General features: G+C 40.7%; 1 protein-coding gene across 19 annotated transcripts in view; it reads left to right on the top strand.

Annotated features, from left to right (window-relative positions):
* Nucleotides 1-19,420, top strand: part of SVIL (supervillin) — a 133,317-nt gene extending 113,897 nt beyond the window's left edge. For all 19 annotated transcript variants that reach the window (XM_048950431.1, XM_048950430.1, XM_048950434.1 and 16 more), the window contains 16 exons: nucleotides 753-908; nucleotides 3,594-3,730; nucleotides 4,201-4,348; nucleotides 4,456-4,601; nucleotides 5,323-5,498; nucleotides 5,597-5,741; nucleotides 6,082-6,358; nucleotides 8,026-8,177; nucleotides 9,370-9,475; nucleotides 10,259-10,466; nucleotides 11,124-11,257; nucleotides 11,957-12,112; nucleotides 12,522-12,665; nucleotides 17,272-17,393; nucleotides 18,208-18,363; nucleotides 18,482-19,420. In XM_048950431.1, coding sequence (XP_048806388.1) covers nucleotides 753-908; nucleotides 3,594-3,730; nucleotides 4,201-4,348; nucleotides 4,456-4,601; nucleotides 5,323-5,498; nucleotides 5,597-5,741; nucleotides 6,082-6,358; nucleotides 8,026-8,177; nucleotides 9,370-9,475; nucleotides 10,259-10,466; nucleotides 11,124-11,257; nucleotides 11,957-12,112; nucleotides 12,522-12,665; nucleotides 17,272-17,393; nucleotides 18,208-18,363; nucleotides 18,482-18,568 — 2,450 coding nt within the window. In that variant the 3' untranslated portion in view covers nucleotides 18,569-19,420. The remainder of the gene's footprint in view (nucleotides 1-752; nucleotides 909-3,593; nucleotides 3,731-4,200; nucleotides 4,349-4,455; nucleotides 4,602-5,322; nucleotides 5,499-5,596; nucleotides 5,742-6,081; nucleotides 6,359-8,025; nucleotides 8,178-9,369; nucleotides 9,476-10,258; nucleotides 10,467-11,123; nucleotides 11,258-11,956; nucleotides 12,113-12,521; nucleotides 12,666-17,271; nucleotides 17,394-18,207; nucleotides 18,364-18,481) is intronic.
* Nucleotides 19,421-19,726: the final 306 nt, after the last annotated feature.

Here is a 19,726-nt window from a genome sequence, read left to right as displayed (position 1 = left end):
TTGCTTATGACGATGCTTTCTCCTGATAACCACACTTGACAGCAACACAAATCACTCTAAAATTTGCTCAAACATTAGTCAAGCCACTTCTAACATTTGGGGTATAAGTTTTCTTTATTATAATGTTTGAATAAAGGGAGGTTATCTCTTAAGTATTGATGAAAGACTAATTGTGTGTCTAATATTTTATTGCATTTGATGGGAAGCATTTCCATGAATTATAAATTCATACATTGCTTTGTCTTTGGTAGAGAAATAAGCAAAAGCAGCAAAGCATTTAAGGCTTGAACTGTACAATAAAAAATGAATAGGACTTTGAAATGCAGATTGCTGTTGTATCACACCGGCTAAGACGAATCTGAAGTGAATTTCAGTTCATTAGCGTTGACTACTTGGGTCTCTTTCATAATTAATCATGCTTATGGCATTGAGGATCTACACAATACTTCATAACATACCAGATACTACTAACGCTGGTGTGTCTACTGAAGTTTTATAATTCCAATGCAAATTGGTTAGTCTGTGATGATATCTAGAAACTTAGGTACCAGTAAACCCACAAAGCTTTTAGGGTAGCAATTAATCTAAGTTCAGCCTGCTTTTGCTGTTCTGTTGAGGAAGGGAAAATCGCAAACATTTGAAGAAACATTTTTTTAATGCAATAACTGAAGTTATTTGAATATAATTTATCTTCATTTGCATGTGTTTTTTATCCAACTTTGTTTTGTTTTGTTTGTTTTTTAACATACAAGTGTCTGCAAACTCAAATTTCTCAGAAGTAGCACTTGCTGGTTTGGCAAGCAAGGAGAACTTCAGCAACGTTAGTCTGCGGAGTGTTAACCTAACAGAGCAAAATTCTAACAACAGTGCTGTGCCATACAAGAAGTTAATGCTGCTGCAAATTAAAGGTATGCTAGAACTGCGTTCACTGTCTGTATATATTAAGCTGATTGCAGTAGGTGGGAGTTGCTGTTATGGCTGGATGCTTAGTTTCTAGGAGGTGCGCAGCTCAAGATTTATGCCTAAAAGCTGAGAATAGTGAGAACTGTGCAACAAATGAAAACCCTGTCAAATAGGCTTGCATTTTCATCACTGATGTGTGTTTTCTAAGGAGAAAACAGAATGTTTCAGGAATTGTAGCCTTCTCCTTTGGAAATTTTTGAACTGTCTTCTAGTTCTTTTAACGTTTTGCATAGCTTGGAAATGCCTTGATGGTGTTCTTGTTCCACTTCCTTCCACTTCCTCCACATGCAGAAGAAGTCGAGCAGAGCAGGCAGGCAACTGGCATGGCTGAGCAAGGACCTGCAGCTTAAACTGGGGGAAAACAGAGGAATGTACTACGAGTAGAAGCAAGGCTGTGTAGTCTGGGAGGAATATAGGGATGTTGTCTGCATGTATAGAGATAAGATCAGGAAAGCCAAGGCATGGATGGAGCTGAACTTGGCAAGGGATGTGAAAAGTAACACAAAGGGGTCCTACGTAAACAGGAGGAGACAGACCAAGGAGAGTGTTCCCCCTCTGATAAATGAGGATGGAGAACTGGCTTCCTCAGACATGGAAAAAACTGAGGTGCTCAATAAGTGCTTTCCCTCAGTCTTCACTGGTGATCGGGCTCCCCGTGTTTGCCAGGACCCTGAAGCCGTAGGTGTGGGTCAGAGGAGCAGACTCCATCCCAACAGTGGAACCTCTTTATGAAACTGAATGTATATAAATCCATGGGGCCAGAAATGCATCCGAGGGTTCTGAGAGAGGTGGCTGATGTGGTTGCTGAGCCACTCTCCAGCATATTTGAAAAATCGTGTTACTCCCATTATTAAGAAAGAGAGAAAGGAAGACCCAGGGAACTACAGCCTGGTGAGCCTCACCTCTGTGCCTGGGAAGATCATGGAGCAGATCCTCATGGTTACCATGTTAAGGCACATCCAGTGATACGAGATGGCCAGCACGGCTTCACTAAGGGAAGATCTTGCCTGACCAATCTGATGGCCTTCTATGATGGAGTTATAGCATTGGTGACTGGGAGAATGGTGGTGGATGTCATCTACCTGAACTTCTGTAAAGGCTTTGACATGGTCCCTCCCCACATCTTTCTCTCTAAATTGGAGATGAATGGATTTGAAGGATGGACTGTTTGATGGATTAAGAACTGGTTGGCTGTTCGCAACCAAAGGGTTGTGATCAATGCTTCTGTGTCTGGGTGGAGGCCAGTCATGTATGGTGCCCCCAAGGATCAGTCTTGGGACCAGTATTCTTCAGCATTTTAATCAGTGGCATAGATGATGGCATCAAGTGCACCCTCAGCAAGTTTGCAGATGGCACCAAGCTGAGCAGTGCAGTTGATACATTGGAAGGAAGGGAAGCCATCCAGAGGGACCTGGACAGGCTGGTGATGTGTGCCCGTGTGAACCTAATGAGGTTCAGCAAGGCCAAGTGCAGGGTCTTGACCTTTGTCTGGGGCAGTCCCAGGTATTTATATAGACTGGGGGAAGAACTACTTGTGAGCAGCCCTGTGGAGAAGGATTTGGGGGTCCAGGTGGATGAGAAGCTGGACATGAGCCAGCAGTGTGCACTTGCAGCCCAGAAGGCTGACTGTGTTCTGAGCTGCATTAAAAAAGGGGTGGCCAGCAGGGAGGTGATTGTCCCCCTCTACTCAGCTCCTGTGAGGCCCCATCTGCAGTACTGCGTCCAGAGCCCCCAGTACAGGAAGGACATGGAGCTCTTGGAATGTGTCCTGAGGAGGCCACTAAGATGATCAGAGGGCTGAAGCACCTCTCCTATGAGGAAAGGTTGAGGGAACTGGGCTTGTTTAGACTGGAGAAGAGAAGGCTCCGGGGAGACCTCATTGTGGCCTTCCAGTACTTGAAGGGAGCGTATAAACAGGAGGAGAAATTACTGTTTACATGGGTTGATAGTGATAGGACAATGGGGAATGGTTTTAAACTGAGACAGAGGAGGTTTAGGTTAGATATTAGGAGGAAGTTTTTCACACACAGAGTGATGACACACTGGAACAGGTTGCCCAGAGAGATTGTGGATGCCCCATCCCTGGAGGCATTCGTGGAGGCCAGGCTGGATGTGGCTCTGGGCAGCCTGGTCTGGTGGCTGGTGACCCTGCACATAGCAGGGGTTTGAAACTAGATGATCATTGTGGTCCTTTACAACTCAGGCCATTCTGTGATTCCATATCATAGTAATGTATCTGATTCTTCAAAATAATAGCTACCTGGGCAAAAACTCATAAAACTTTTTACTGACTACAGACTGTGCCTTGCCTTCTTGAGTGCATATAAGTGATTTTAGAATTTGGCTGTTTCTCTGCCATCTAGTTAATTGATTTCTTTCCAGAAGGACATAAAGTTGTTAAAGCAAGAATGGGAAATAATAGAAATACTAGTTAATAGGAGGCAACAAATTTTGCTTCCTGTAAGTAAATCCTACTTCCACCATTATATTCTTTCATTCTTATTTAACAGACTTTTTCCATGTATTTTGCTAACTGTGTGGGCATTGTTTGTCTTTCATTCAAAATGATCAGATCTTGGCATTTGATGGCGGTATTCATGAGAATATAATTAGCTTTGGTTTATCTTTAGGAAGAAGACATGTTCAAACAAGATTAGTTGAACCAAGGGCCTCATCACTGAACAGTGGAGACTGTTTCCTATTGTTAACTCCCCATCTCTGTTTCTTATGGGTAGGAGAGTTTGCAAATGTCATAGAAAAAGCAAAGGTTAGTACTAGTTCTTTTTTTTTTTTTTTTTTTAGAACTGTCACAGCACAAACCTCTTTGACGTAACTGAGCCTTGGTGCCACTTGTCTTGTAAGGTTGTATGCAGCTGAAAGTCAGCAACGGGTAGATATGCAAGTTTCCTGCAAATATGTGTTAGCACTGTGCACTGAATGAGAGCTGACGTAGACGTGTTAGTTGCAAATCTGTGAGAGAAAAGAGGATATCCTCAGGAAATGGATTTGCACGCAAACAAAAAATAGTCTGTATTGCAGGATGTCCTTTTTATTCCTATTCTTGTTGAGATCAAGCCTTGTTTCAAGGCGAATGAAAAAATGAATGTATTTCCGTAACTTTTTCTCTAGTATCTGTTTATTTGGTGTATCTCTTATTTGGTGCTTTTGCCTTCTCTCTGAATGCCATATGCACAAGTATGCTTAAGACTTACGCAAACCTGTCTGCTAATCTTTTAGGCTTCAGAACTTGCAACTTTGATTCAGACAAAGAGGGAACTTGGCTGTAGAGCTTCTTATATACAGACTATAGAAGAAGGAATAAACACCCATACCCATGCAGCCAAAGACTTCTGGAAACTCCTTGGTGGCCAAGCAAATTACCAGTGTAAGCATTCTCATGTTTACATTATGTCATGTTTTATCACAGTAAAATAATTGAGTTGGTTTTCTCTATAAAAAAAAGTAATTATATTGGACAATCTTTTCCTTAAGCTGCTGGAAGACCTGAAGAGGATGAAATGTATGAAGCTGCCATAATAGAAACTAATTGCATTTACCGTCTTGTAGAAGATAAACTCATTCCTGAAGATGACTACTGGGGAAAGATGCCAAAATGTACCCTGCTACAACCAAAAGAGGTATTGTGCCACTTACTGCTACTGTGGTAATTGCAGGAACAGACAGCTGATATGACTGCAAATGCTCATGGAGATGTTCATTGAAAATGGGCTCCTCTGTGTTTGGGAAAAGCTTCTGAATATACTGTTGTCTAGAGCTTGCTGCAAGTCTTCAAAAATCTGATCATATCTTTAAAGTGAAATACTGTTCTAGGAAATGTTAATCTTTTAGTCAACAGTGGCTCTTCTCACTCTGAAGTCATGAAGTACAAAACAAGTAGCATTTTATTGAATGTACTGACATTGCTGCCTATTGGCTGGTCCAGTTACCCGGGCTGTATCAGCATTCCCCTGTTGGAGGAAAAGTATAGGTGTAAACCTCAGGGAAAGTTGCTGTAGTCAGATAGCATTTGGTCATAGAACAGAATCAGTTCTTGCATAGCCATAGCTCTCTGGTCTGCTAGGAACTTAGCTACCACCTAAGGATACACCTCGTAGCATCCCCAATACTTAGTTCCAGTCATTCTCACCTTCTAACTGCCATGGTGTATACCATGGCCTTATTTTCATTATAATGGTAGCTGTTAGTATCACTGTCGGTACTCTGATATTTGGAGGAGCTTGAGTTAAACACACTGTCAGCTTGTGGCACCAGGAAACTGGCGGATCAGGGCATTACCTAACTTGATGGTGTGTTACTGAACTGATTTTTTGGGTTTGTTTTTTTCTATTTGTTATTCAGGTGCTCGTATTTGATTTTGGCAGTGAAGTGTATGTCTGGCATGGAAAGGAAGTTACTTTAGCACAAAGAAAAGTAGCATTCCAGCTGGCAAAACACTTGTGGAATGGCACCTTCGACTACTCAAATTGTGACATAAATCCTCTGGACCCAGGAGAATGCAATCCCCTCATACCCAGGTACCAAAATTCAAGTTTAGTCTTATTTCAGAAACATTGGTTTCTTTCCCTTCTTTCAGTGTTAAATTTGATTCTTTTTCTTATATTGCCTTGTACAGAAAGGGACAAGGACGTCCAGATTGGGCTGTGTTTGGCAGGCTCACAGAACATAATGAGACCATACTGTTCAAAGAAAAATTCCTTGATTGGACAGAGCTGAAGAAACTCAATGAGAAGAATTCTAGTGAATCCCTTCACCAGAAGGTGCATTTAATAAGCATGCTAGGTATTTCAAACTAGATGGCCTAGCTGGGATGGAAGCCAGGGAAGCTTGTTCTTAAGAATGCAGAGCACTTTCTTTATCTTGCGGGCTCTGACCTGAGGGTCAGAACATCACCAGCTATAGTGTGAAGCCACAGAAGTGTTTTTTATTAGTGCCGAGCAAGTCAGTGAAGACTGACAAGGTGGCTTTGACAAGGCATCAGGTGATGACAAGATAGAAAGCACTGAAATATGCAGGAGTCAAAATATTCAGTGGAGCCGTGTAGTACGGGAAGGGGGGAAAGGCTATGCTCAAAGAAATCTGTTCTGTGTTTTCTCGCAGGAAGAATCCAAATCTGATTCTAAACCATATGATGTCATGCTAATGGTGCCTGTGCCTCAAACTGCTGTAGGCACAGTTCTGGATGGAATGAATATTGGCCGGGGCTATGGACTTGTAGAAGGAGAAGATGGGAGGCAGTTTGAAATTATCACTGCGTCTGTGGATGTCTGGCACATCCTGGAGTTTGATTATAGTAGACTGCCTAAACAAAGCATAGGACAGTTCCATGAGGGAGACACATACGTGGTGAAGTGGAAGTACATGGTGAGCACTACAGGTTAGTGAACAATTCCGTTTCATCCTGCTGAAACACTGATAAGTGCAGATAAAACAGTTCCTGTTAGTGCTGAGATCCAGCACTATATGAAACTATTGTAAAGGTCAGAAATGCTAATTTAGTCTTCCTAGGCCTTGAAGTAAGAAAAAAAAAAAAAAACACACAAAAACAGTAGTTATTTTTCATACCTGAAATGCAGTACTGTGTATCTCTGCTTTTGCCCAACAGTGGTTGTACACATTCACAAGACAACTTATTAAGCCAGAATTGTGCCCACAGCTTAGCACCAAAATAACTAGGCATCTGGATACGGGAGAGGTAGGCTTAGCAACCAGGAAAGCCTTTGTTGGGTAATGGAAAACAGCAACAATGACAGGAAGAGTCCTTGCCAACTCAATGCCCTTACTGTCATTTTTGCTGGAAACCCTTTTCTTTGGGTTTCAGGCTCAAATAAACAATTTTGACTGTGTTCTGACAAAGTGCCTGACGGCAGCAGGTAAATGTTGAAAATCAGCTCGGTGTGCTCATTGGAACTCTCCCTTCTGGCACTAAAATAATAAGTGCTATTTGTGATCAGTAAAATAGAAATAATCTAAAAAAGGATTGCTCTGAGTAGGAAAATATCAAAGCTAGTTGAAGCAGTAAAACAGCTATACAGCCTCAGGCTTATAGCCAAAAAACGTAGGAAGGTCTTTTTCAGCATTATTGACTTCTGATACTGGTGAATCCAAGAAAAACACAAAAGCCTGTAAGCCGTGGGAGAAGTGTATAACACTACTATTGAATTGTAAACAGTCTCTTAATCCAAAGGGCTGGAAATATATTCCATCAGTCCAAAAAAGAATACATTTTTGTGTAGGAGGCAGTACTTTTATGGGCCAAATGCACAGTTCCGAGTGAAACCATACATTTAAGATACGACTAGTAGCTTGAATATTCTCAATTTAAAAAATAAAACCAGGATACTGTCTGTTAAGTATTTGAATTGGATTCTGGTCAGCACATTTTTAGGAATCTGGTTGAAAGCTCTTGGTTTTGAATTAATTATATGTTATCTACTATTCACCAGTAAGAATAAAATATTTCATAACTGGTTTTATTGTTGAACTTCACTTACTCTACACATCATTTTAAAAAGCTTACCAAATAGTTCTCTTATATGACTGCAAAATACTTCTTTGGTTTCTTTTGTTCTGTAGTTTTCCTTTACCAAGAAAGTTTTCTCTTATGCCTGTAGCTTTCTCAACTGTTGCTATTTCTAGTATTGCTCAGCAGCCAGCTCTTTTGCTGCCAAAGAACAGTATGTAATGTGGAAAATGAGCCATAAAGCACTCTTCTGATAACTTGATGGGACATACCATTTCACATGCTAATTTGCTCAAGTGCTTGTTAGTGATTTTGTTCCAGGTACTACCACTTCTTTCTATATGCTCTCCCTTTTTGGTTTACGTGAGCATCTCTGCACTTGGGCTTACATCCACCCAGTGAGGTAATACCAGCTTTGCATAAGAGCATGCTGGCTTGGTGGCCTGATGTTCCTCCAATTGGTTGTTTCATCTTTCCTGTTCTGGCCAGGGTAGCGCTGAGCTGGCAGATGAGATTAAACCACGTGCCGCTTAAACCTGCAGACAACGTACTTTCTTCAGCATGTGCTTTCTGTTTTGCAGTTGGAAGCAGACAAAAAGGAGAGCAACAAGTAAGAGCGGTTGGAAAAGAGAAATGTGTGTATTTCTTTTGGCAAGGAAGGCACTCCACAGTGAGTGAGAAAGGGACATCGGCACTGATGACAGTGGAACTTGATGAGGAGAGAGGAGCACAGGTGAGCTTCCTGCAGATCTTGGTGGCTGGCAAGAGCTGCCAGCCCACAGAGTCACTGGCAGAAAGCATGGGTGATCTTTTTTGCCTCCTCTCTTTCTGTAATGATATCCTTGCAGGTGAAATTAGCTAGCCTTCAAAATTACTTTTGGCTTTAGTCCAGCTTCTAGAGATGCATCAGTCTTCTTTATGGATCTTCATTCCCCACTCTCAATTATAAATACTATATTTTTGAGAATGGCTGAGGAAAGGCATCTTCTCTCCTCCCTCTTAGAAAGAAGTGAAGCACAGTGAAAGAAATTTGTGCCTTCCCTTTCCATGTATCCAGACAACAGAATGTGTTCCTAGCACTGGGAGCAGGAGAAGCACTCTGTTTTGTTGAACTCTGTCAGGAGCATTTCTGCAAGGCTAAAACATGAAAATACATTTGAAATCAAATTTTCAATTTGTTTACTCTGTCATTATGGAGGAGATTGCCTTATTTTATAAAAATTCTAGCAACTGCACATACAGCTAATTTAAAGAGTATAGACTTGGTTGTTAGGCTGAGTTCAGCTTTGCTGGTAAGAGCACACAAATTAGGAGATTTAAAGTTAATCTCTGTACCTTGATAAAGCTGTAATTAATTCTTGAGCAGCAGTGTAAACATGACTATTAAGCCGTGAGTTCACAGAGCAGATTTGCAAACACCATGTGACCCAGTGTGTGGGATGCTGTGCAACCTAGCTGATTTAACAATTTGCTATCTCAGTTTCACAGTCAGAATTTAACAAAGAATGTGCATGTTGTCACATAAGCCAGTTCTACAGCAAATTGTAAGCTTTCCTGAGTTCCTGCAGTATTTCCCAAACAGTTTCAAAGAATATCAGGCAAGATGGCCCAGTCTTGTAAAGAATTCAAATAGTGGTGAAATTAAACTAATATGAATTAAAGTTCATTTGGTATTTTTTATCCTCTGAAACTCTTAATTGTTGGATTCCAGATAAGGTTTCTTTTAATATGTAGGTCACATATGAAACTCATTGCATGTCAACACATATGGTAATTTTCAACGATATTCAGCCAAGTGTGAGAAAAGCCACGTTTGTGGGTGGCTGTAACTGTATAATTTTTAATGAACCACAGGGAATAGTTCTCCCAAGACCATATGGTTGCTTCATTTTTTTTAATGGATAGTGGTGCTTTCCAATTTCCAGGTACAAGTGCTTCAAGGGAAAGAACCGCCATGCTTCCTGCAGTGCTTCCAAGGAGGGATGATTGTGCATGCTGGAAGAAGGGAAGAGGAAGAAGAAAATGCACAAAGTAAGTTACTGTTCGTTAAGAGTTTCTGCCCCACAGTCTTTTCTTAACCTATTGTGAAGGACTTTGTGTTCAGTCTCAACTACCATACTCTGTAGAAAAGAGCCATGAATGCCATGAATACCATGAGACAGCTTTGCTGTCAAGGTAGTTTATATCTTCCCTGGGCCTAGAGTGGACTCTGTCAGCCAAGAGCGAGCTGACTTCATTGTATTGATGCATGCATAAATTGTTCTAGTTGGTTTTTAATTAAGCAAAGTGCCTCTTTGCATTAAAATATTCTTTTCTACATACTCTAGGAAAAAGAGCATTTTTATGAGCAGCTCTGTGACTAATGCAAAATTAAGCTTTTGTTACCCATTCATTGCACTTTGCAACATATTCCTTGACGTAGCTTGGAAATCTTCCAGTTCACTTCTGAATGCGACCTGCTGTGCCTAAGGTGCACAGAAAAAGAGATGCTGAATAAATACAAAGACTACTCGGTTTGTTTCCCTTTTTGTTCCTTCAAGTTAAAAAGGAACAGAATCTTGACTCTTCTGCTCTTAACAGAGCAGACGTGACTCTTGAAGTCTCTCTCATAGCAAGGTTTCATAAAGCACTTTCTTCTGCAGCAGTTTCTCAAGTAATTTTAGCCAAACCTGATGCTTAGTTTATTCTATAACAATAGAGGAACACAACATGTGAAATTGATCTAGTATAAAACAGCTGTTCCAAAGCAGAGGTCTTGAATTTTCAATTCCATGTGACTGTATAATACCACTGCACTGTTCCTGTCTGCTCCAGGTGACTGGAGACTATATTGCGTGCGAGGAGAAGTTCCCAATGAAGGAAACTTACTTGAAGTAGCATGTCACTGCAGCAGCCTGCGTTCCCGGACATCCATGATTGTCCTCAATATAAATAAAGCTCTTATCTACCTGTGGCATGGCTGCAAAGCACAATCTCACACCAAGGATGTAGGAAGAACAGCAGCCAATAAAATAAAAGAACAGTGAGTGTCTGACCTATATTTTGGAGATGTTTATATAAACTACCAATTTACTTAAAATAGTCTGCCTTGTATAACAATTGAAATAAATAAAGCTGTCCTCTGAGTACAATTGCAGTATGTGCATGCTTGATAAGAAGGAGGAATGGCAGGTAACTGATTCAATGGAGTGGGGAAAATGTGTTCTGTGATCACTTCAGGTGAAATTCACTTATTCATCCTACTGTACTAATTATAGTTGCAAAAAACATCTCTTTCCACATGGAGGGAGAATTTCCATATTTGAGTAGCAAACTAAATCCCAGCTGATAGGATTAGAACTGAGAGGAAGATGTGCCTTGTGAATAAGTGATTGGAAGTGAATTTAAGAAAGCATGCAAGGACAGCAGTAATTACAAACTTGAACAGTGAGCTCCTGTGAGCGTCTACTCTTCCTTGGGTATGTGATGTTAGGAGAATGATTGCTGGAATTCTGTGTCTTGTTTACTGATAACTTTTGTCATCCTTTTCCAAAAGATCATGATGACACAATGCACAAAAAGCCTATGAGGTGGCTTTGGGTTCTAGTAAAACCTGAGCCAGCAAGTGTGTGGTGTTTGTGTGGTGGTAATTGGAGCAGGGAGAAAAATTGGATTCACTCTCTTTCTTTGTGTTTTGCAGATGTCCGCTGGAAGCAGGGCTGCACAGCAGCAGCAAGGTGACAATACATGAATGTGATGAAGGGTCAGAGCCTTTGGGATTCTGGGATGCATTAGGAAGGCGAGATCGAAAGGCCTATGATTGCATGTTGCAAGGTAGACATGCATTCCTGAGTTTGGCACTTCCACTTTACTGGTCTATAGTATTGTCAGATTTAATGTACAGGTTTTGAAGAACTTCTTCCCTTTGATGAGTTGCTAACAAAAAAATCCCAACCTCTACCGAGTTAAGCAATACTCTTCTAGAAGGAAAGTGCTGGAAAACAAGTGTTTCATTTTCTTCTCACCCCCTTCTGCAGCCCCTTTGTGTTTATGCAGCATGGAGCAACAGTTAATGCTGTTACCTACACATTTTACTTCTGTTCTGAAGGGATTAGGGAGCTGTTCTGCACAAATTCTTGTCCAGTCTTTGCTTTCAAACTGCCAGCAAGGGTAGCAGGAGAATTGATTTACAAAGTGGAAAGCAGGCTTTGAGAAGGGATTGCTTCACTTAAGCTGAAACAGCCAGTTATGAAACGGCTGATAGTAACTAGCCAGAGTCATATTCAAACTGATGGCAGCCAGCCTTTTACCTCAAGTTCATCACAGCTGCTGCCAGTCCCCCAAGACATCTGGTTATCTTTCTTGATTTTTGAAAAAACAGACAACTTACAATCACTCTAAAATATATATATGATACATACATATATATATATTTATCATATATATATATATTTATTTATTTATTTATTTTTAAACATTCATCTCCATCATTTCCTATTGAAAATCTTTTTTTCTTGTTTTTCTTCTTTCAAGATCCGGGAAAGTTTAATTTCACCCCCCGCCTGTTCAGCCTCAGTAGTTCTTCAGGAGAATTCTCAGCCACTGAGTTCGTTTACCCTTCAAGAGACCCTGCTGTCATCAATTCTATGCCCTTCTTGCAAGAGGATCTTTACACTGCCCCACAGCCAGGTATCTGCTTTAATATACTTCTGTAACTGAAAAACAGATAACTGTATCATGCCTTGGGCAGCAATTCAGTTACCGTAATCACTTCTAACATGATTTATAGCAGGAAAATGTGTGTATGTGATGTTTATGCAGCATTAAGCAATGAGTAATTTCTTCATGATAAGTATGCTGAGAATTAATCAAATATATTTGTATTTCAAAAGCTTGCTATAAAAATACCTTGTTTATATCAGAAAATCAGAGTTCAGCTGAGGTACAACTGGATGAATAACAAAAGGGATTGGTAAGCTTCAAAATGATCCTGTTCTGATGCAGACAAGCATGTAAGGCTGATGTTGTTGAGGGAATTCCAAGAACTAGAATTCCAGAGTGATAATGGCAGGTTTGCTTTTTTTTTTTTTCTGCATAGCACTGTTCCTTGTTGACAATCACCATGAAGTGTACCTGTGGCAAGGCTGGTGGCCTGTGGAAAACAAAATCGCTGGATCCGCTCGAATCAGATGGGCTACAGACAGGAAATGCGCCATGGAGACAGTGCTCCAGTACTGCAAAGGTAACAGATGGCTGTGCCTGGCTGTTCTGTGTGTGCCATTCTTTTCTGTCCCAAGCTAGGGGCTGCTCAGTTAGGTGCTCCCCTGATAAACACTAATGTATTTGAAGATACATTCTCCACTCTTTGTTAGCAAATAATTTGCCCAGTAATGCCATTATTCCAAGTTGCCACGTTTCTCTGGTGACCCATTTCTTACAGGAAAGGCTTTTTTTCCCCATGTTCTCATCGTGGGAGCATAGTTCAGATTTCTCAAAGGGAATTCTGGGAACAGAGCCACTTCAACTTGCTTTCTCTCTAGCTCCTCTTAGATTCCATAAGCTTATGTGTGTCAAAAGTCTAAATGAAAAATACTTTTTGCTGATATAACTGGGTTTTGATTTACTGGGGGAGATGGAAAGACTGAAGATCAAGAACAAGTGTCACAAAGAAACAGATGGCTATTGGAAAAGCTGGAACACAGAGCTAAGGCCCTTGCTCAGTAGTTTCCTAGACTCATTTCTACAAGGCAGAGTTACTGCTGCTCAGCATGCAGTGATTCAAGCTGTAATTGATGGTCATGTAAGAGTCATCTGGCCAGATTAATTTCTGCACTAGTAGGTTTTTTTGAAATGTTGCAGTGCTTTCATCTCGTTTCATCTAAGGTTATGTGAGACTGGAAACAGATCTTGCATCTTCCAACAGAGGATGAATAAAGACAGGTGGGGAGAGAAGAAGGCATGGTAACAGCCATGTTTGGTCAGCTCAGAGCAATTCTCACTGGAACAAGTTACCCAAGTTACTAACTGGTGCAAACTTTCCTCATGCAAGGAAAGGCTGATCTCAGATGACACTGATTTTTTTTTTTTTCTGTAGCAAATAATCTTTACAACTTGTGACCGAAGAGCAATATCCATGTTGGATTCCATCCTTGTAAAGATAAAACCAGTCTCCTTTCCCAATCTGCAGCTTCAATAGGAATTGAAGCAGTTGCTATGTTTCTGTTCTATTTTGTACCCCTCTACTCAGCTCGTGTGAGGCCCCATTTGCAGTACTGCATCCAGGCCTGGGGCCCCCAGTGCAGGAAAGATGTGGAGCTCTTGGAACAGGTCCAGAGGAGAATGGTCACTAAGATGATCAGAGGGCTGGGAGCACCTCTCTTGTGAGGAAAGGTTCAGGGAACAGGGCTTGTTTAGACTGGAGAAGAGAAGGCTCCAAGGGAGACCTCATTGTGGCCTTCCAGTACTTGAAGGGAGTATATAAACAGGAAGGGAAAGGCTGTTAACAAGGGTGGATAGTGATAGGACAATGGGGAATGGTTTTAAACTGAGACAGAGGAGGTTTAGGTTAGATATTAGGAGGAAGTTTTTCACTCATAGGGCGGTGAAGCACTGGAACAGGTTGCCCAGGGAGGTTGTGGATGCCCCATCCCTGGAGGCATTCAAGGCCAGGCTGGATGTGGCTCTGGGCAGCCTGGTCTGGTGGCTGGTGACCCTGCACATAGCAGGGGGTTGGAACTGGATGAGCATTGTGTTCCTTTTCAACCCAGGCCATTCTGTGATTCTGTGATGATTCTATGATTCTATGATTCTATTCAGTGGCCTGGTGTCACTGAGGGAAACTGGTAACACCTGGAAGGAGACAGCTGAAAACCACTGTCAGAGACACTGCAATGTGACCCTTCTGAGACTGTGTTACTGCTCTGTGTAGCTGATCTTCTGGTGTCCCTGTCACTGTCCAGCCAAAACAGTAGCGTGTTTAGGAATAGAGTGCTACAGTCAAGGCAGTAGATGGAAACGTCTTTAGCAGGGATGGCTGAATTCCTAAAGAAGAGGCTAGCCACTTCCTTCTCCCACTGCATCCCCCTAGGTTGTCTCTTTTTTGCCAGTCAGAATGAATGATTGTAGGCACCTGTAAGATCATTTCATACCGTATGCTTCCCAGCAGAAGTGAATGTCAGCATAGAGGACAGAGCCCATACAGTGAAATGCCTGGAGCTCCTCAGCAGGCACTGAGAGAGATGGAAATAAGATCCCCCCCAGGCTGTGTTTCCTATGCAGTGCTGTAATCTTCTGCCAGTAAAAATCATGTTTTCTGGCCCCAGCAAAAAATGGAATCTGATATACATGTTGAGGTTTGGATACTTTTCTAGATTTCTTGAACATCACTGACTTAGATGATAAGAAAAGGGGGTTAAATTTGCTGCATCTCAGTTTGCACAGTTAAAAGCTCTTCAGTGACTTCTCGTGGGTCTGAACTATAGCATATATGTCATAGGTTTTTTGCTGGGTGCAAACTTTTTAGCCCCTGACTATAACTTTGCAGCAGTAAGAGCTTTTTCCTCTTTGGTCGGATGGGTACAGAGCAAGTTTACTACCCTTAAAGATCAATACTACTTGTACTATTTCTGTGCCAAAGTTGATGTAACAGAATCATAGAATGGGACCTTTTTTGCTGTCCCATCACTTCCATGATCTAGCATTGGGCTGTTCTGTCAACCAGTTCAAAATTTCATTGCTTCAGGCTACCAGGGCTGACTTAAGATCTACTTATGTGTCATTACTTATTAAGGGGGGTGAGATTAAAAACCAACAGATTAAATGTAGGAAATATTCTGATTGGTATACAGGTAGAGTGATTAGAAGCATAAGACAACTCTTCTATCCTTCTTTCTCCATTTCTTTCATCCTCTACTTCCCTCTCACTCCGCTCTTTCCTGGCTTGCAATGTTTAATCACGTGATGGTATGAAAAAGATAGATAACCTCCTCTGGATATCCCTTGAATATACCTAACAATTCTCCTTGTGCATAAATCTTAATTTAATTCATCAGAACGTCGTGAAATGATTTTCTATGGTTTTATCCTTTAAGTCAGCAATCTGGAGTACTGAACTGCAGACAGCAGGAGAGAGAAAAACTGGTCTGACCATCAGTGACTATGACTGTGGAGACCAGCTTGTGATGAGGGCAGAGTTCATGCAATGAAATTGTTTATCTGTTTATGTCAGGAAGTCAGTCTTATGAGATGGCTTTGCCTATACTGGCCCATTATCACATGCAGCTCTCCTTTTGTATCTCGACTGAACTACTGAGACAGGAGCCGTTCAACCAGAGCAGACTGGCATATTTTTAAAGCACAGAGTTTTAAAGTACCTGTTGAATTTTTAAGTACTTGTTGAATCATTCATGGTAGAGTGAACAAATAAACCACAGTGCAAACACGTGGAAGAGAGGACTTAGCATCAAGTATTCAGATAATAAACCTCCTGTCTAAATTGTGTGGTTGGAGCATTCACATTCTAATACATTTGTTTGACTGCTCCATAGAGCTTTTTCTCTACTGTTCAATTTCATGCTAACATGCTCTCTCTAATCAGCTTGCTACCAATACCTGATGTTAAGCCAAACCTGTAATGTTGACATTTAGCAAGCTTACTGGAACAACGACGTCCAGCCATGCTCTCCATTTGCATTCAGCATAGGTGTTACATCAGTGCTGTGGGGTGCTCCCTAGCAGATGGTAGGTGGCCATGTTCTTTCAGATCTTCCCACAAAAATGAAGACCATATGGTGGAGACTAAACAAAGTCTTCTTTAGCAGATTGATATTTTTTTGAGTAAATCCTTATTTTTTAAAGATGCTCTGGAATTACATATAGAATTTTGCAAGAAGATACAGCTTTCAGAAGCAAGGTTGTGTGATACTGCTGTGTTAGTTTCTCCTGATTCTGGACTTGGCAACATGTTCAGCTTTTCCATCTCCTGTCTGGAAAAACAATCTGATTAGAGTGATGTGTTTTAATCCAACTAAAGAGAAGGTACAGTATTTTTCAGAATGATAGCTCCTCCCAGCCCCGACTGCCTGTCTGCCTCTTTCCAAGGGCATCTGAGTTTATTGGTGCTTTTGAATCTTTGTGGTATGAATTCATTCAAGCAACAGGGCCTTTATTCAGTTGTTCTTGGTGTAATGACTTCAACCCTTTCTCTTACATGGCATCACTCCTAGACAGAGCTTATTGCCATATATAGTGTTCTCTCACATGTTTTATACAAATTTAAACACCAGCAGAATTTGTCACCTAGCTATTGCAATACTTCTTTTTACCTTGCAGATCCTGTTCCTTTGAATTTGTTGTGACAAAATGACTATGTCAAATGTCAGGATCCCAAGTTAAGGACAGTTAACACATTCTCACATAGCCTTTCAAGCTTTCCCGGTACTTGCTGATGGTGGGACACTTCTGGGCATATGAGGTTTTTTTTTACCTGAATTTGGCTGATTTCAGATCATCACATTCTGCTAAAGCTATTTTTTTTTTTTTTTTTTTTTTGTAAGATAAGATGTACACTGAATTAGGAAGTAACTGTAAAGTTTTCATCAGTGTACATGCTTTAATCTTTGTGGTCACATACAGTAAAAAGCACATGTCAAAACACCAAAAACAAACAAACAAAAACAACAACTCCACTTTAGAAGATGCCATGCTATGTGTAAAAGAAATCATGATGAAATGCATTCCTAATGCCTCAAATTACTTAACTACCTACAGCATAGTTCTTTTTGGCAGATGATACCAGGAAATATGGTACCACTTTTAATTTCTCTTTTTTGTGTTTTGGCTGTTTTTAGGAAAAAATGTAAAGAAGCCCCCAAAGTCCTATCTCATTCATGCCGGCCTAGAGCCTCTGACCTTCACTAATATGTTCCCAAGTTGGGAACACAGGGAAGACATTGCAGAGATCACAGAAATGGTAAATACTTTCACAGTGTGCACTGTTTCCTATTGCTAGTAATTATCTCGTGTTGCCAGTAACATTGCTATTTTGTGATGTCATGCCCCAAAACCCCATGAGTGAGCCTATTAAAGTGTGGTTTAAGAGTCTGCATGGAAAAAAAAAAATGAAACAACAAAGCCAAATTTTGACTGTGAGTGTGGCTATCAGAGGCATTCCCAGTTCTTTTTCATGCAACTTCTCATGCAAAAAACAGCAAAAAAACAGAACTGGAGTGAAGTGCTGTCTGAATCGTCCCGTAGAAACGGTTGTTAGCATTTAGCAGAACAACTGTTTCAACTTTGGGAAACAGGCAGCAACCTTCAGCTCTGGTCAGTCCTCCACGTGGAAAGAGCTGGGGAGAGATGCTCCACAAAGAGCTCCAGTATGAACTTCCCCACCTGGGAAGCACCATCCCAGCTGAATTTACATGACTCTTTTAAAAGCCTTCAGTGAAGGGGAATCTCGAGGCAAATCACATTTGCTTCTCTGTAAATCTTCAGCAGCGATCCAAAGAGGAAACTGCTGGATTCATGATTTTAAACACACAAGTTGACCTTAAGCTGAGATTCTCAAAGTGCAGGAATTCCTTCTGCAAAGTGCAGACATTATTGTGGCTGTGAAATGGTTGTAGGCAAAGGCTGGTAGGCGATGTGCAGACCTACAGGTCCAGCTCTGTGCTCTGCGAGCCAGGCAGCATAGGTTGATCCCACGCTGTCCTCAGAGTGACACAAGCAGCTGATGGATTCAGCACTGTGATCCTGAACTGAGCGTTTTCTTTTTCTCCCCCTAGGATGCTGATGTTTCTAATCAGATAATCCTTGTAGAAGACGTGCTGGCCAAGCTGTGTAAAACTGTGTATCCCCTAGCTGATCTCTTAGCCAGGCCTTTACCTGAGGGAGTTGATCCTCTGAAGCTTGAAATTTATCTTTCGGATGAGGATTTTGAGGTAAGGAGAGAATGGGTACAATAATACTCTGTGTGTTTCTGTCCAACCTTGCTGTTAAGTCATCTGATGGTTTTGCTGCGTGGCTTATTAGGGGTGTATCCTCTTGTTTTCCATGCAGGTTGCATTAGAGATGACAAGAGAAGAGTACAACGCGCTGCCATCATGGAAACAGGTTAATCTGAAGAAGGCAAAAGGACTTTTTTAAGCTGTATCTATTGGATTGAGCACCAAAGGGATGTCTGTTATCACTTTCTGTGCCCTTTAGCAAATCTGTGCTCCACATTTACAAAATAGAGATAATCTGAAATTATTAGTGACTACCTATCTGGAGGTGTGTAATATTTTAAAAGGCCAAGAGAACTCTTTGGAAGTGGAATTCAAATTTGACTTTGAAGGTTACATTTAAGCTCAGCTCTCCTATGCACTTAAACAGTAGTTTCTTGAGCTACTGCTGTAGCTGTCCTTTGGCTATCTCCAATACTTGCCATTTTTGTTTTTGAAGAAGTTCTCTTTGTAAAGTGTTATTTTGTTAGTTTGTGGATTACAAAGAATTTATATTTATATAAACACATAGAACAAGTATGTATTTAACAATGCAATATATATTCACTTTCAAGACTTCAATGTCAGAACTACAGAACAGTAGCTGGATGGCAGTTGCTTGTACTGAATTAGCTAAACCACCAATATGTATCTCATGCGCATTCTGAAAAGTTTCTCTTTGCAATAGGCAATGAATTGTTCTCAGTGCTGCTTCAGGTGCTAAACTGAACAAAGCGTTTGTATTTATAGCATGGATTTCTTGAGAAACTATGCGAATCAACCTTTATACTTTAATATCCAAAAATGTATAGTGCCTTGTTTTTTGTGTACAGTTTATATACAAAAAAAGATTGGTCTGCATTTTGAAGATGGCTCAGAATGGTCTCCTCTGTTACTTTTATAATAGTAGAAATAAAAACATCTCAGTTTCTAATACTTGTTGTAAACATTAAACATGTTCTTTTGTGATATAAGAACTGAAAGTAAAAGCTTCCGAATAAACTCTTAGCAATGCTCTGACTTGTCATTATTTTGTACTGTAAACTGTACAAAATCATTGGAATCTCCCATAATGTGGTATCTTATCAAAATATTTTAACCTTACAAATCTGCAGGTGTTGTACAGTTATCATTGCAGAAGCAGAGAATGTAGAAGAAAAACAATGTATAAGATAAAATTAGTTTGTATGACACTTCCATGCTGCATGTTGGAACCATCACACAATTCCTGTATCCTTCTGGTTGTGGTTTTATACATGAAACCAAAATTATACTGATTTTCAACCTCTGAAAACCTTTTCAACCTTTGTGCAATTGGGAG

Source organism: Lagopus muta, chromosome 7 (assembly GCF_023343835.1).
Source record: "Lagopus muta isolate bLagMut1 chromosome 7, bLagMut1 primary, whole genome shotgun sequence".
Classification (NCBI taxonomy): Eukaryota; Metazoa; Chordata; class Aves; order Galliformes; family Phasianidae; genus Lagopus; species Lagopus muta.
The sequence above is the reverse complement of the archived record's forward strand: the minus strand, read 5'-3'. Positions and strand labels throughout refer to the sequence as shown.